The sequence below is a fragment of the Salmo trutta genome, chromosome 20 (assembly GCF_901001165.1).
Source record: "Salmo trutta chromosome 20, fSalTru1.1, whole genome shotgun sequence".
In the NCBI taxonomy this organism is placed as follows: Eukaryota; Metazoa; Chordata; class Actinopteri; order Salmoniformes; family Salmonidae; genus Salmo; species Salmo trutta.
The window spans coordinates 36,013,914-36,028,985 of NC_042976.1; the positions used below are offsets into that span (position 1 = coordinate 36,013,914).

At 44.6% G+C, this 15,072-nt stretch overlaps 1 protein-coding gene across 2 annotated transcripts in view; it reads right to left on the reverse strand.

Moving 5' to 3' along the window:
- Positions 1-792: 792 nt before the first annotated feature.
- The window catches only part of LOC115155959 (FERM and PDZ domain-containing protein 4), a 45,559-nt gene continuing 31,279 nt past the window's right edge, over positions 793-15,072 (reverse strand). For both annotated transcript variants that reach the window (XM_029703086.1, XM_029703087.1), the window contains 15 exons: positions 14,445-14,605; positions 14,030-14,132; positions 11,583-11,628; positions 10,323-10,427; positions 9,696-9,803; positions 8,895-9,026; positions 8,074-8,193; positions 7,672-7,808; positions 6,950-7,076; positions 6,675-6,764; positions 6,358-6,540; positions 6,024-6,153; positions 4,859-5,902; positions 3,199-4,467; positions 793-2,726 (listed from right to left, as the gene is read on the reverse strand). In XM_029703086.1, the coding sequence (XP_029558946.1) occupies positions 1,342-2,726; positions 3,199-4,467; positions 4,859-5,902; positions 6,024-6,153; positions 6,358-6,540; positions 6,675-6,764; positions 6,950-7,076; positions 7,672-7,808; positions 8,074-8,193; positions 8,895-9,026; positions 9,696-9,803; positions 10,323-10,427; positions 11,583-11,628; positions 14,030-14,132; positions 14,445-14,605 (5,140 nt within the window). In that variant the 3' untranslated portion in view covers positions 793-1,341. The remainder of the gene's footprint in view (positions 2,727-3,198; positions 4,468-4,858; positions 5,903-6,023; positions 6,154-6,357; positions 6,541-6,674; positions 6,765-6,949; positions 7,077-7,671; positions 7,809-8,073; positions 8,194-8,894; positions 9,027-9,695; positions 9,804-10,322; positions 10,428-11,582; positions 11,629-14,029; positions 14,133-14,444; positions 14,606-15,072) is intronic.

The window sequence follows — 15,072 nt, forward strand, 5'->3', positions numbered from 1 at the left end:
TCAGTATGGCTATTCTTTTTTATTATTATTATCAAGGGAGGCCAAATGCTCGCTTGCTGCCCTTGCATTCAATGCTAGGGGCGGCAACAAGATCACACTATTTTTGATCAGACAGCATCAGATAGATGGGCAACACCTACTGAGATAGAGGGGCGCTGTTTCCTTCGCTCGGATGCTTTCTCCGGTGAGATACATTCAGCCTCTTGCGAATTGAAGGACATTTATGAAAACACAGAGACATGAAAGAACAATTATTTAGTATATTTTTTTGTAGCAAATTTTTTGAGGGAAGCCTGGCTTACTTTGGCGTACATAAATAAATGCCACTTCTTTTCTGTAAATAAAAGTGAAACCTCAGTTCAGAGAAACATAGGGACAGTTGGGACATTAGCTAGTAGCTGTGACGATAACCTGTACAGCCTGTGCCTTCAAGCAAGGTTACTCTGCAGATTATGCATTATGCAGACATACTCTCCGGCTTTCAAACTTAGACAGTCCATCATCATTAATGCAAAATGCATGATCATCACCCTGAACTGAGTAAATGGTAAAACAGTAAATAATCAAACATTATTTAATACAACCAAACATGGTCCAGGAGTGTTTTTGGATTAAATTATGCAATTTTTGTGACAAATAGGTTTTAGAGAAAGCAGGAGAAAGCCCCGCTCACTGTAAGCAGAAAATTACTTGGCTTTAGAGAACAATAATGCTTTTTTAATTGATAATTGAAATGGACCTTTACTTTGTATAACAATCGTTATGAGAGCAATAAAGGAGACAATAATCAACTTCAGGTTGCAACATTTTTTACTTTTAATATGTCATGGTAGTGCTGGCAAAAATAAGAGGAAAGTACTCAGTGAACATGTGCAAAGATTCATAAACTATGTTGGATTCAGCAAATGAAAAATACTGACGTCAGGGACTGTATCATATAATATAATTTCTTGTCTTGCGCAGTGATTTGTCTAGAGTTCTTTGTCACATAATATGTATCATGTGTAACATAATTAATGTTAATTCATACAAATAAAAGGCGGACCTATTGGTGGTTCATCTACACATTACACCCCAAAAGGTGATTATCAATTTGTAAAAGTGTACTTATCAAGTAATATCAGTTTATATACCCTTAGGTTCATATTCTTCTTCTCAGAGGCCTGAATATAACCACTTTTAAAAGTGTCATCATGATTAATAGAATTTATTTGACTTTACATATCAAACAAAATATACACAAGGCAAGGTTTTGTCACAGCAGTTCACATTGGTTTGGGTCGAATAAACCCATGTCTCTTATGTATGGCTTTGAAATCGCTAATCATAACCGTGTTATGTTTACTTGTAGAGTGTTGTGAGTGAGTGACTCAGTCTGTTGACGATAGCACACATGGTGGTGGAGTGACGTGTCAATGCATTCACACTTTGGTCATCGGGGGAACTATCCAAAGCCGTTTCAGCAGCCTGGAGCAGACACACATAGTTCATGACGACCTCGTCCACCTTGGCTACCACCTCGCGCTGCCGGCTCTCAGGGCTCAAGCCCTCCACCAGTGACATGCAGGCCTGTGTTAAGCAACAGACCGTGTGGAAACTGTGAGTCAGGGTGAGTAGGGTGTCCTGGGGGCTGCCTTGCACCAGGGCCATGTGATTGCAGGCGCTGCCCAGCTCTAGGGCCTCCATGGAGAGCAGCTGACTGAACCTCCACAGGTTGGACTCACTGACCTCTGACCTCTGGCCACCTCCCTGGCATACACCGGAGCGCACCAGGCACATCATATCCAGGGCATCTCTCTGTGCTTCTGAGAACCCCTGGGGGAGGGTGTAGGTCTTTCCCTTCAGTAAGTTCACACGGCTCAGCTTTGCTCCCAGGCTCATGCCGCTCACAGTCACACCACTGGCCATGTTGAGCTGTTCAGCCACAGCGGAGGGTTCAGATCCAGAGGCGTACAAAGACACTATGTTCTCTGCGTCAACACTGGGGCTGGTAGGGAGTGACTGTGCCTTCTGACCCCCAGAGAATGGCTGGGAGGTGGGGCTTTCTCCTGCTCCACCTCCGACTTCATCGTCATCATCATCATCAGTGTTGGTCTTCCTCTTGGGGAAGCAGTGTGTGAAGGGCCCATGGCACCTCATCCAGGTGCTGCTGTCCAGTCTGGGTGGTGGCACGGCTTGGAGCTGCTTGGCATCCAATGACGCTGGCAGCATGATAGAGGCGCCTCTGAAGAGCCTCCTGCCAGAGGACTGAGAGCTAACTGATCTAACGGACCATACTGATCCCTGGGACAAGCTCTTGGAAAGTGTCTTGGAAAAAGCAAATCTCCTCTGTGGCTTGGAGGGGTCGTCGGGTGAATGGACTGTCTGGGCACTCCTCCCACTCAGCGTGGCTTTGGTTTTCTCCAACAGCGCTTCGAGGCTCCTAGAGCCCGGCGTGATGCTGCTCCAGCTCCTTCTCAGCATCCGACCCCTTTGCTGCGGTGGCTTCCTGAGGCTGCCTGTAATAGGGTCACATGGGTATAAGCTTGAAGGGAAAGCCTGGGCGCGGCATGGGATGGGCTCAGTGCAGGGGCACCCCTGCTGCTTTGTGGCACTGGGCACACTGGACTCTGTGCTGCTGCTACTGGTTAATGATGGTGGTGAGGTGGTGGTGGCGGCGGCGTTGACCTCGTTGGAGAGAGCAGAGGAGGAGTCTTCCCCTGCAGCCGTCTCGAGCTGGGTGCAAGCTACACTAGGGGGAGGAGAAAATCAAATAGAATCGTTAAGCATCTCCCTGACAACATGGTGATTTGCTTTGATCTCTAACCCTTTCCTGTTTTCATTAGAGGACTTTTTAGTAAAATGTTGCTCTAATTGTCCTTTCATAACAGAGAGTGGGGTAAAATAGAATAAAGGTGCATTTCAGCACTTTTATCAGATCTCTGTGCAGCAAGTGTTACATGATGAACCAGTACACAGCAGTATTTCTTATACCTATCACATCCTCTACACATGTATGCACTGTTGCATGTCCTTAGCTAGTGACATGCTTGTTATTGTCTTTCTGTCTGAATGGATAATGCTACTCTGACATCATGATGCATATCCTAATCCCCAGCTAGTGAATAATTTATCAACAGCCTCAATGTGCTCCTGGAATCGTGTTTACCATTTAAGCGTACAGACGTCAAAGGAAAAGACCGCTCTATTTAGTTGTACCTGTGGTTTCTTTTATCTTGGGCATCCGGTGGCAGCCATCTCCTCGTATGGTACCGAATCCAGGCTCGGCACTGGTGGCTGCGTGGATCTTCCTCAGCAAGGTGGGATCTATGGTCTGATGTCTAGCCTTGCCCTGCTGTGTCCCCTGGCCTTGGGTGCCATAGGCCTTCTCCTCCCCACTAATATAGCCCAGCCCCTTGAGGGAAGACTCTGAGAGCAGATGCATGTTTTCTCCAGTGCAGAGGGGAGAGTCCATGGGAGTGACACAGCTACTGCTTCCTGAACTGCAGCCAGCATCTATGGAGGAGCACTGGGAGCTCTGGAGGGAGTGGATGCCCTCGCTGCCCTGTAACAATGACATGCGCTTACTCAGGTGATACTCGTGTAACCGTGTAACATCCTGCTCGGCTGAGGGGACCCTCGTCTGCTGCTGCTGTGGGTCGCTGCTGGGTAAATTGGCTTCCTCAGTACTGTGGGGGACTTTGGCGGGGGAGCGGGAATGAGAGTCTAACCGCAGGCTTCTCTCATTTGAGTCCTGCTTATCTCCCTTAATTGTTCCCCTATCAGAGTGCAAGGCTTGTGAATCACTCACACAGTCTGGGGAAAGATTGTCTGCCATTTTGTTTTCAGGAGGCTGGTGATATCTTGGGGGCTTCTCTCGATACGGATAGGGTGTTCGCCCCAATTCGAATTGGTTCATGTATGGAGGTTCCCTTAGAATAGCATTATATTTGGGTGGGTCTGAATTATATTTGGGTGGGTCCCCTCTATTTGAGTTCTGGATGTTGCTGTGTCGTTTTTCTGTTGAGTCATCGTTATCTCCCTGAATCCTGCCCTCAGTGTCACTCGGCTTCCCTGGCTGCTTTCTCATCACAGAGCCCATGTGCAGTTTGTTGAAATAGTCGGTGAGGGACTTGGTCTCCATGGTCTCTGGCTCCATCTCTCCCCCATCTGAGTGGAGGATCTGGGTGGAGGACACAGCTGAGGACTTGGCCCCCTCCTCCTCCTCCTCCCCCCCCTCCCAGGTCTCCTGAGGTTTCTGCTTTATGGCCAGGGCGACCTTTCCTTCACAAGGTGTTATGGGAAACTCTGTTTTCTCCTCAGTCAGAGTGTGGTAGCCCTCAGCAGTGGCCACATAGAGTCTCAGATGGGTTTCAGAGAGTTTCTGGGCAGCGACCAGCTCTGAACTCTCCGTCATCTCTGAGGAGTTAGTTTCGTTGCCAGAGTCCGATGAGGACTCGGGGCTAAAGGCCCTTGATATTTCTACACCTGTGTGCCACAGAGAGACAGACATTTTGTTAACACATTTTACCTGAGGCATCTTAGAGATATTATAAAAAAGCACACAATTCATTGGTACAAAGAGTATGAAAGCTCTGAGTTGAAACACATTTGTGCGACTGATCATAAATGATAAAAAAAAGAGAAATGATCCACAAAACAACAAAACAACCAAAAAAGGACTGGAACCAAAAATGAGTGAAGTACAGGAAATGTTTTATGTTCAAAACGAATGAAACAATGCGCACACTAAATGGAAACATTGAATAAAATGTTTTTTTTTTATTGAAAAATCAACAACAACAAATCTAAAAGTTAATGGCTGGAACATCCGCATGGTGTTAATGAATAAACGTTACAATAGTGTAAGAAGAAGAACCTGTGCTATTTTCTGACTGTGGGTGTGGGCTCTGCTCCTCAGAAGCCGCAAGGGCCTCCAGTGCCTGTAAGGTGGACACCACAGCATCGTCCAGGGCCCCCTCCACCTCTGGGCCCTCCTCCCCCTGTGTGGGGACTGAGTCTATGAGGGATACAGGGATATCGTCACAGGGCCCCTGGCCCTTTCTGACATGCCCCTGGGCCCCTCCGTGCTGCTCATCCTCATCAGAGCTGTCCCTAAAGCCTGGGGGTGGGGCTGCGATGGCCAAGTTGAGGGAGTGAAGCAATACATCCTCGTTATCCTCCTCATCTTTACCCTCTGGCGGCGGGGGCAGGGAGGTCAGGTCGATGATGTCATCGCTGGACCCCGAGAGCGAGAGGAACGTGGCCTTGTCCAGATCCCCCATCAGCCCCATGTCCTCCTCGCAGCTGATGTCATCCTCGTCCTCATCGGCGTCCGTGGTGTCGGCGTAGCAGATGTCGTGCAGCAGCGGCTCCTCAATGCACTCGGTGTTGCCGAAGATTTTGGCGCCGTACGGATAGCCCTCCCCGTCCATCCCCATGGGATCCTTGCTCTTGTAGTCCTCCTCCAGTCGCTCATACATGGGGCTGTTGTCATGTAGAACCTCTGGGACTTCGTCCATCAGCCTCTGGTAGCCAAGGTTCTGGGGGTTCACACTGTCTAACGGTGGATCCCCGAAGATGAAGGAGACCTTGGCACTGCGGGGGGAGTCCTGGGCTTTGGGTCTGGGGGCACAGAGGTAGGGCTGGGGGTGTGTTGGGCCTCTGGTCCCCCCTCTGGTATCTACCCTCTCTGCCATGTGCATGTTGTTCTGGGGCGGCTGCTGGATCTCAGTGATATAGACGGGGGACATGTCACTCTCACTCCTCCCATGGTCCATGCAGTCTGAGTCTCTGTTAGAGGAGTGCTCCCTGGACGTACAGCGCTGGTTGTTGTGGTGCTGGTGCTCCTCACACCCTCTAAAGGAGGTGCTGTACGCCCACTCTATAGCCTGATAGTTCTGCTTTACTCTGCAGTCATGGCCTGAGAAGGAACCAAACAGCGGTTGATAATCACGTTTCTATAATAGCAGTGATGCTAATATATCAACTTACAGTATTGTTGGCTTTTGAAAACAACTGAACTGTTTAGATTCTAGACTCACCGGTGTCTGCGTTCCCTGTTTTTGCCATGTTGAAGATGGAACGGCGAGAGTCCACTAGTAGTCTGTAGTATCCAGCAGTCAAACAGGCCAGATTCATCGCATCAGTGGACTCCATTAGCAGAGTGATGGGCTGGAGAACAGGGAGATAAGAGGACGACAACGAACACATTAACACATTAACACAATGTTCTCATCGAGCATTCATTTCCTTGTATAATGTTATTGCTGAAAAGCTATTATATAGCTTATTAAATCAGGTTAGATGTCAACTCATTGCATTGATCGTCATGATCATATCACATTCAGTCCCTTTTGAAGATATGTTTGATTTCACCTTCACATCCAGAACATGTAGCTCTACCCTGACGTTCTTCTCATCCTCTGTGTACATCTCGATGCGGTTGACGTGGCTGAAGTCCGCCAGCAGCGCAACCAGGTTAGTCTTGGTGTTGATCACATGACTGATGCCATACCTTGGACCAACTAGAAGGGTTACCTCTGTGTGCTTCTCTCCTTGCTGTGGGCATTGAGCAGAGGGGAAACAATTGAAACACAATACACATGAACTCGTTAATGAGATATGATATTCTGATATTTTGTGTCTTGTTATTCAAATAGTTTGCGCTCAGAAAAAAAGAGTTTGTTTTTTACCAGCAGTATAGATTTAAAAACCCGTCCTCCGTACAGTCTCAGGTCACTGAGATACTTCAGATAGTGGACCTTGGCCTGTAATGCTGACAGCTGAAAGAGAACATGAGCAATTTAGGCTATTGACAATATGATTGTGCACAGGGGATTTCTTTTACAATGAAACTGGCGCTGTGATTAGTCACATTGACGCGTTACATTATCTAACAGCGGGAAAATTTACGAGAGCACGACAATTTATGATACAAGAGAGATAGAGGGAGGGGGAATAAAGGTACCTTTTTTCCAGGAGGTACCAGATTCTGGTTGGTTTTGAGAATGTGTGTTAGGGCTTTCTTGATGTTCTTCTCTTTCATGCTGGACAGTACTGCAGGAGGGAGAAACAGTGCCAAACCCCACTCCTTCCTGTAGAGCAAGAAACACTGGTAACATAAGTTTTATGTACAACATAATAGAACAGCAGAATACATTCCTTCAGCGAACATCAATCCCTTTATAAAGAGAGGATTTGTTGATTAACCAACAGGTGATCGATTATAATCAACATCCATATGAATTACCTGTGGTATTTACGACATAACAATCAGGGGGAAAATCGTTACTGTAGCTGACATGGATATCATTAGTTAATCTGACGTGGATGCGATTTATTCTTTTCAGATTATTCTCAAGTAACTGAGTAAGTGTTGAGAGTCTGATGGTGTAAGGGCGTAAAAAGCCCTCATAACAACGTGCTGCCAGATGGAACATGTGAGAAGATGCAGGGACATGTGTGAACTTTAGGGGACCAGACCAGACACTGGACCTAGTCCATACTGACTTGGTGGTGGTGCAGCAGTGTTATATTATATGCCATTTAGCAGACGCTTTTATTCAAAGCAACTTGCACGCATACATGTTATGTAGCCTATTGGTGGTCCGGGGAATCGATCCTACTATTCTAGCGTTGCAAGCGCCATGCTCTACTTACTGAGCTACAGAGAAAACACAAGCCACTCACTCAATGTATTTGAGCGAGACTTTCTGTGACTGCTTGGTGTTGATGGTGAGGATGTACATCTGCAGGGCAGCCAGACGCAGGGCCGTGTCGTATTTCAGCTCTGACCCAAATCGCTCCAGCACCACGTCATTACAGCTCTGAATGAAGAGAGGAGGAAAGGAGACGAGAGGAAGAGAGGAGGAGAGAAGGTTAAACTGGTTGGACTATTGTTGCTGACCATAATGCAGTTAGTGTGTTGGGCTCCAAGTCAACACTAGGTAATTTACATTTTTCTGAGCTAATGTTTCTATATGAAATCTTACCAAATGCTTATCAATGAATATCATACAAAAATGTTGATTACACAATCAACATAATAACTTGTTAATCAGCCAGTGTTGTCTTCCATGTGCTGTGAATCACCTGAACATAGAGGTATTCAAATGCGACTGCATCTCTCCTGAGCAGGTCAACGGGGTCCTTTGGGACAAAGCTGATGCGGAAGAAGCATTTCATCTTGTGTGCCCCTGGTCTCTGTGTCACCTAGGACAACAGGCGAGGCCACGGAATTAACATTTAGTGATGAAATGTCACGAATAATGAATAATGAATTAAAAATCACTGCAACATTTATTTATTTTTTAAATCACAAACGTACAAAATAGTCTTAAAATATATATCCTAATTTGTATACATACAGAAACAACATCAATGTTACAAAAATGTATAAACCATAATGATAATAATAAAATACATAAAACAACAATGGGCAAAAGGTGTAAAACAATATTCCAGCCCCATTATGATCAGCCTCCCTGTGGCTTAGTTGGTAGAGCATGGTGTTTGCAATGGTGTTTGCAACGCCAGGGTTGTGGGTTCGATTCCCACGGGGGGCCAGTACGAGAAAATAAAAATGTATGAAATGAATTGAAATGTATGCATTCACTACTGTAAGTCGCTCTGGATAAGAGTGTCTGCTAAATGACTAAAATGTAAATGTATCATTTCTATCTACAGTCTGTCTTATGGAGGGTCTGCATTGTGCTCTACGTTACCTATGACATCCTGTTCACATAAAATAATTTAATCACATGCCCACCACCACCCAATTCCCACTTGCTATGAATGAACGTGGGTCATATTTGATTGCACTGTAACTGAATGAGGGCCTAATATTGTCTATATGTCGTCTACCCGGGTGTGAGGCTGCTCACCCCACTGTAGTTAACCCCACAACGCCTCACCTGAGTTAACATCTCCTGCTCGTGGAGGATCATGAGTTTGCTGGCCGAGCCCTCGTTTCTGTGCTCCAGCATCAGCGAGAAGTGTTCAATACTCTTAACGGAGAGCTTCTCTTGCAGGGTCAAGATGACATCCTTTCACACAGACAGAAGAGACATTCGTTATTAATATGGCAGGTGCCAGGAACGTGCACAGCAGGGCTGCAGCGTAGGGGACCACCGTGTGAGGGACTGAGGTGTGAAGAGAGGAGAGGAGAAAAGCTGTGTAAAGCCCTCATTTGCATTACAGATACTGTAGGTGTAGCTAAAAAATGTATAAATTCTTAAGCAAACAATTTGATTATGGAATACTGCCTATCCTAGAAAGATGATGGAAAATAAATGTTTTTTCTCTCAATAAAACCTATTCAAAATTGAGGATTTTTCACATTCATAATCACAAATATACAGTGCGTAACTTGACTTTAAATGTCAGCTGCATTACGTACAATGACACAGATTAAACAGCATACTTTGGAGATGTTTTGTGTAGAAATACCATGAGAAAAAAGTGCGGGCCTACTTCTTCGTGCATAACACTTAAATGAAGTTACAGCTCACTTGCCTTTGTAGGAGTGCTGTGTGTAACGCACATTTGGACACTTGCTGAATCATAAGTAAAGATAATATGGTATGCTACAGTGATCAAAGAAATTAGCTGTTCTGTAAGTGGCCTATGAATGATGTAAGGTTCAATTGAAAAATCATTTTTTATCAATGTCCCCATTAAGATGTCTTAGTGAAGGGCAGGGTGTACTGCTGTACCTTAATGGATGTGTTACTGTCAAACTTGAAGGATTTGGTCTGTCCGTTCTCCAGGTACACCTTCAGAACATTTGGCATGAAGAGTAGAGAGTTGTCCTTCACAGATTCCTGTAAATGAGAAGAAAATGGTGATAATTACAGCCTTTTAATTGATCTGTAGGCTACGATACACTGTTAAATGGTCACAGTAAATGTTTAGAGGGGTACATAGTGGCAGGTAGCCTAGCGGTTAGCGGTTAGCGGGTTGGGCCAGCAACCGAATGGTTGATGGTTCAAATACCCAAGCTGATAAAGGTGAAAAATCTGTCAATGTGCCTTTGAGCAAGGTACTTAGCCCCAATTTTCTCCAGGGGTGTTGCACTATTATGTCTGACCCTGTAAAACAACACATTTCCCTGCACCTAAACATATTTGTTTTAATATAATGAGAACAATGTGTAATGGCAAGTAAAGGCAATGGAAAGAAGAACACGACAATACAGCTTAACAGTCCAAGATATTTTGCAATATTAGTAGATTCAAGGTCAATATCATAGGTGCATACTTTTACCTTTTGGAAAACATTGGTATACAATAATATGAGGCAGAGTGTGATGTAGGGTTGTAGAACACTACTGTTGTACTTACTGGGACCTGTCCATTAATGATGACCTCCTCTGCAAAGCGGACTTTCACTGGATTAGACTTTAACTTGGCCTTCTTGGCTGCACTGATGAAGGCAGATTTGGGAGACTGGGGGGGGGGGGGGGGGGGGGTTGAATAAAAAACACAGTTGGCAACAGGTCCACCCCTTCAGAGAAGCCACAACCAATCAGCCATTCCCCCGTGGCGGGAGAAGAAGAATGTTCCATTTACACTATCTCATCCTCATCCCACTACCGTTAACACTAGTGTTTTCACTTTCAATTCCCCATATTGTAATACATGAATATGATTAGAGATGCTATAAGGGCTTGTAGTGGAAGGTCTGTGTCATTGAGTCACAGCACAGCTATGTCTGATAAGTGAGAACAATTAAAGGTTGAATTAGAAGAGCCGGTTCTGCATGCATCTCATGGGATTCTGGAGCTCTCTCTATCTGTTTTTTTTCTGCAAACCGAAGACATTTTCAAGATGAGCTTCTTCTCAAGTTGAGGCCCTTTCCAGTAGAATAACACATCAGGCTATTTCCCTTGAGATAGTCTTCATACAGGAAAATATAATTAGAAGAAATGAATGCTCAAATTATATAATTTTCAGAGCTGGGTGTGAAAATATGAAATGTAACATGTTTTACAAGTTCTGTGCGGTCTTTCTGGATGTAATTGCTACTTTTGTCATATATAAACCATTGTTGTTGAGTTGAAGTCTGAAATATGCTACCTAAAGCCAGGATACAACACAAAATGATTTCTGCCAGAGTTCGAATTTACATGGTGATATTCAGATTATTTGATATTCAAGTCATTGTCTATTTTGGTGGTGACGGCGCAAATCCATCTCATTGACCTATTTTATGAATCATAATATCACCGACATTCACAGTAGCTGTTATTGTGGCATTCTATCCATCCTCATATGGTCCTCCCGGGTGCTAACAGCTGTCAATGTGGCAGGTTGAGTTTCATCTGGGGTCTCAGGCTAGGGGTTGATGCTACCATGAGAGGACTTGGACAACTTTCAGTATTCAGTGTTTGGACTGAAATCCCAGTGAGTTAGCCAGGCGAACACTAAGCAGTTACCTCCCTGTTTTGAGGCCAGCAGAGACATATGGCCACCTTTTTATGTCTCGGATTTTCTTGGATTCACCGAGTCAACAGACACACAGTCCATTGAACTTCATATCCCAGAAGTTCGCTCTGAATTTTATCAATGGAAACCTTTAAATATGGAATGATTGATCCTTACTGGGTACGGTTGAACCACTGTCAAAACAATGGATTCCTTGCAGCTCCTACAGAGAAGGAACACAACACAAACAAGTCAAAGAAAACATAATTATACCGTAGATTAAAAAGGAAAATATGTCATATTCATGTGCAGCGGAAGTCGATTAATCAGGCGTGATTCAGGCGTTGTTTCTCCTATACAGTGAGCAGATTATGACTGTTGAAGTAAGCCCATGAAGAAGGTCTAACAAGATGAGCAGTCTATTCTAGCCATGCCTCAAGCCTGGCTGTTACTCCTATAATGAAACAGTAGTTTACTGCTGAGATGGAGCCCAGCACACTGACTCAAGGCCAGGGGAGCGGTGATGGACTGGACTCCTTATGGACATATTTCACTGCACTAATCTACAGTACAGACTCACTCCACAGTCCACAGCATGTAGGTCATATGGCCGTTTAGCCACTCACTCACTCGCCCGAGTCAAGCATATAATAAGACACATGGAAATAATTCACACTGGTTTATACAGTGAGGGAAAAAAAGTATTTGATCCCCTGCTGATTTTGTACGTTTGCCCACTGACAAAGAAATGATCAGTCTATAATTTTAATGGTAGGTTTATTTGAACAGTGAGGGACAGAATTACAATAAAAAAATCCAGAAAAACACATGTCAAAAATGTTATACAATGATTTGCATTTTAATGAGGGAAATAAGTATTTGACCCCTCTGCAAAACATGACTTGGTGGCAAAACCCTTGTTGGCAATCACAGAGGTCAGACATTTCTTGTAGTTGGCCACCAGGTTTGCACACATCTCAGGAGGGATTTTGTCCCACTCCTCTTTGCAGATCTTCTCCAAGTCATTAAGGTTTCGAGGCTGACGTTTGGCAACTCGAACCTTCAGCTCCCTCCGCAGATTTTCTATGGGATTAAGGTCTGGAGACTGGCTAGGCCACTCCAGGACCTTAATGTGCTTCTTCTTGAGCCTTGGTCGTGTGTTTTGGGTCATTGTCATGCTGGAATACCCATCCACGACCCATTTTCAATGCCCTGGCTGAGGGAAGGAGGTTCTCACCCAAGATTTGACGGTACATGGCCCCGTCCATCGTCCCTTTGATGCAGTAAAGTTGTCCTGTCCCCTTAGCAGAAAAACACCCCCAAAGCATAATGTTTCCACCTCCATGTTTGATGGTGGGGATGGTGTTCTTGGGGTCATAGGCAGCATTCCTCCTCCTCCAAACACGGCGAGTTGAGTTGATGCCAAAGAGCTCCATTTTGGTCTCATCTGACCACAACACTTTCACCCAGTTGTCCTCTGAATCATTCAGATGTTCATTGGCAAACTTCAGACGGGCATGTATATGTGCTTTCTTGAGCAGAGGGACCTTGCGGGCGCTGCAGGATTTCAGTCCTTCACAGCGTAGTGTGTTACCAATTGTTTTCTTGGTGACTATGGTCCCAGCTGCCTTGAGATCATTGACAAGATCCTCCCGTGTAGTTCTGGGCTGATTCCTCACCGTTCTCATGATCATTGCAACTCCACGAGGTGAGATCTGGCATGGAGCCCCAGGCCGAGGGAGATTGACAGTTCATTTGTGTTTCTTCCATTTGCGAATAATCGCACCAACTGTTGTCACCTTCTCACCAAGCTGCTTGGCGATGGTCTTGTAGCCTATTCCAGCCTTGTGTAGGTCTACAATCTTGTCCCTGACATCCTTGGAGAGCTCTTTGGTCTTGGCCATGGTGGAGAGTTTGGAATCTGATTGATTGATTGCTTCTGTGGACAGGTGTCTTTTATACAGGTAACAAACTGAGATTAGGAGCACTCCCTTTAAGTGTGTGCTCCTAATCTCAGCTCGTTACCTGTATAAAAGACAACTGGGAGCCAGAAATCTTTCTGATTGAGAGGGGGTCAAATACTTATTTCCCTCAATAAAATGCAAATCAATTTATAACATTTTTGACATGCGTTTTTCTGGATTTTTTTATTGTTATTCTGTCTCTCACTGGTCAAATAAACCTACCATTAAAATTATAGACTGATCATTTCTTTGTCAGTGGGCGAACGTACAAAATCAGCAGGGGATCAAATACTTTTTTCCCTCACTGTAGTTGGACCCGCATGGTGCAAACGTGGGCAAAATACTCTACCCCATTACCCCACACAATCTGGGTATTTCTGGCATTGACATTGAATCTATACATATGGCATTATCCTTCACTGCAGGTTTTTTTTTTAGTTAGTTAACCAATTAAAACAGGGGTCTCATTCATATAGACATTTACTGTCTATTGTCATGACTCACGAGCCATGGAAATGACTCAGCAAGGCAAGGCACACACAGCTTGACATTACAATGTTTCAGGAAAGAAATGTCCAAATGACTTCCTGTGCATACATGAATCCCATCTAAACTCAGCAGGGATACTGTATGTATGTTAGAGACATTGAGTTCCTGTACCTGACGAGGTCGATGACCCTCTCCCTGGGGGCGGAGCTAACCGGCTCATCGTTAATCATGATGATCTCGTCTCCTGGGGTCAGTCTGCCCTCAGAGGGACCTCCTACCAAGACACAGGGAACCACAGTGGTACCAATTACAAAGTTTCTAGCTAGTAATTCTTCTTTGTTTTCTGGATTCATTGTACTCTTTAGGCGTAAGGTTGGCTAATTTATAAAGTACCCTGAAGTGCATGGTTTATAAATAAAATGTGGCCTTTCATTGGTTATCATCACCGATTGGTCGCCATCTTTTGTCATCTGGTCACCACTGGATATACAGTAATACATCTTACTTCCTGTTGATAATGGCTATGTGTGAAGCTGTGGTTATTAATGGTGACATGATTGGTTTACAAGTGGGCTGGTATGTTTACCTGGTGTGACTGACCGGACCACCACAGGTTTCTCACTGCCTGCCACAAAGCCAAAGCCCAGGACTGGATCTCGTCTCATCTCCACCTTGCGGGGGGCTGGAGGTACAAACTTGTCCCCGTCCAGACGAACCTCCTCCAGGGAGCTGCTTTGGGACACGTGGCTGGGAGAGTGAAGAGGGAAGGGGACAACCATAAGTCCAACAGGTCACTAAACAGGTGATAGTGTCACTACAAGACTGAACACCAACAAATCTATTTTTACCATTGGTACTGGTATGGACCTTGTATGTAGTGTATATTTTCATGTGTACTTGTTTTATTGTATTTGATTTCTTGTGTGTATTTTATTTATATGACTTAGTATTATTGCATTGTTGAGTAAGAGCTTACAAACAGGCATTTCACTGTACTGTTTATAACTGCTGTATCCTGTGTACGTGACAAATAAAATTATATTTGATTTGACCTTTCATCTTTAAAATGGAGATGTGATTCAGTATATCCAAAATGGGCCAAAAGGTGTTAAAAATCTATTTAACAAAATATGTAAAAAAAAATCCAAAACATTACAAATGAATATATATTCTTCCATAAATCTGAAACATACAGTAGGAGTACATCAGTAAAT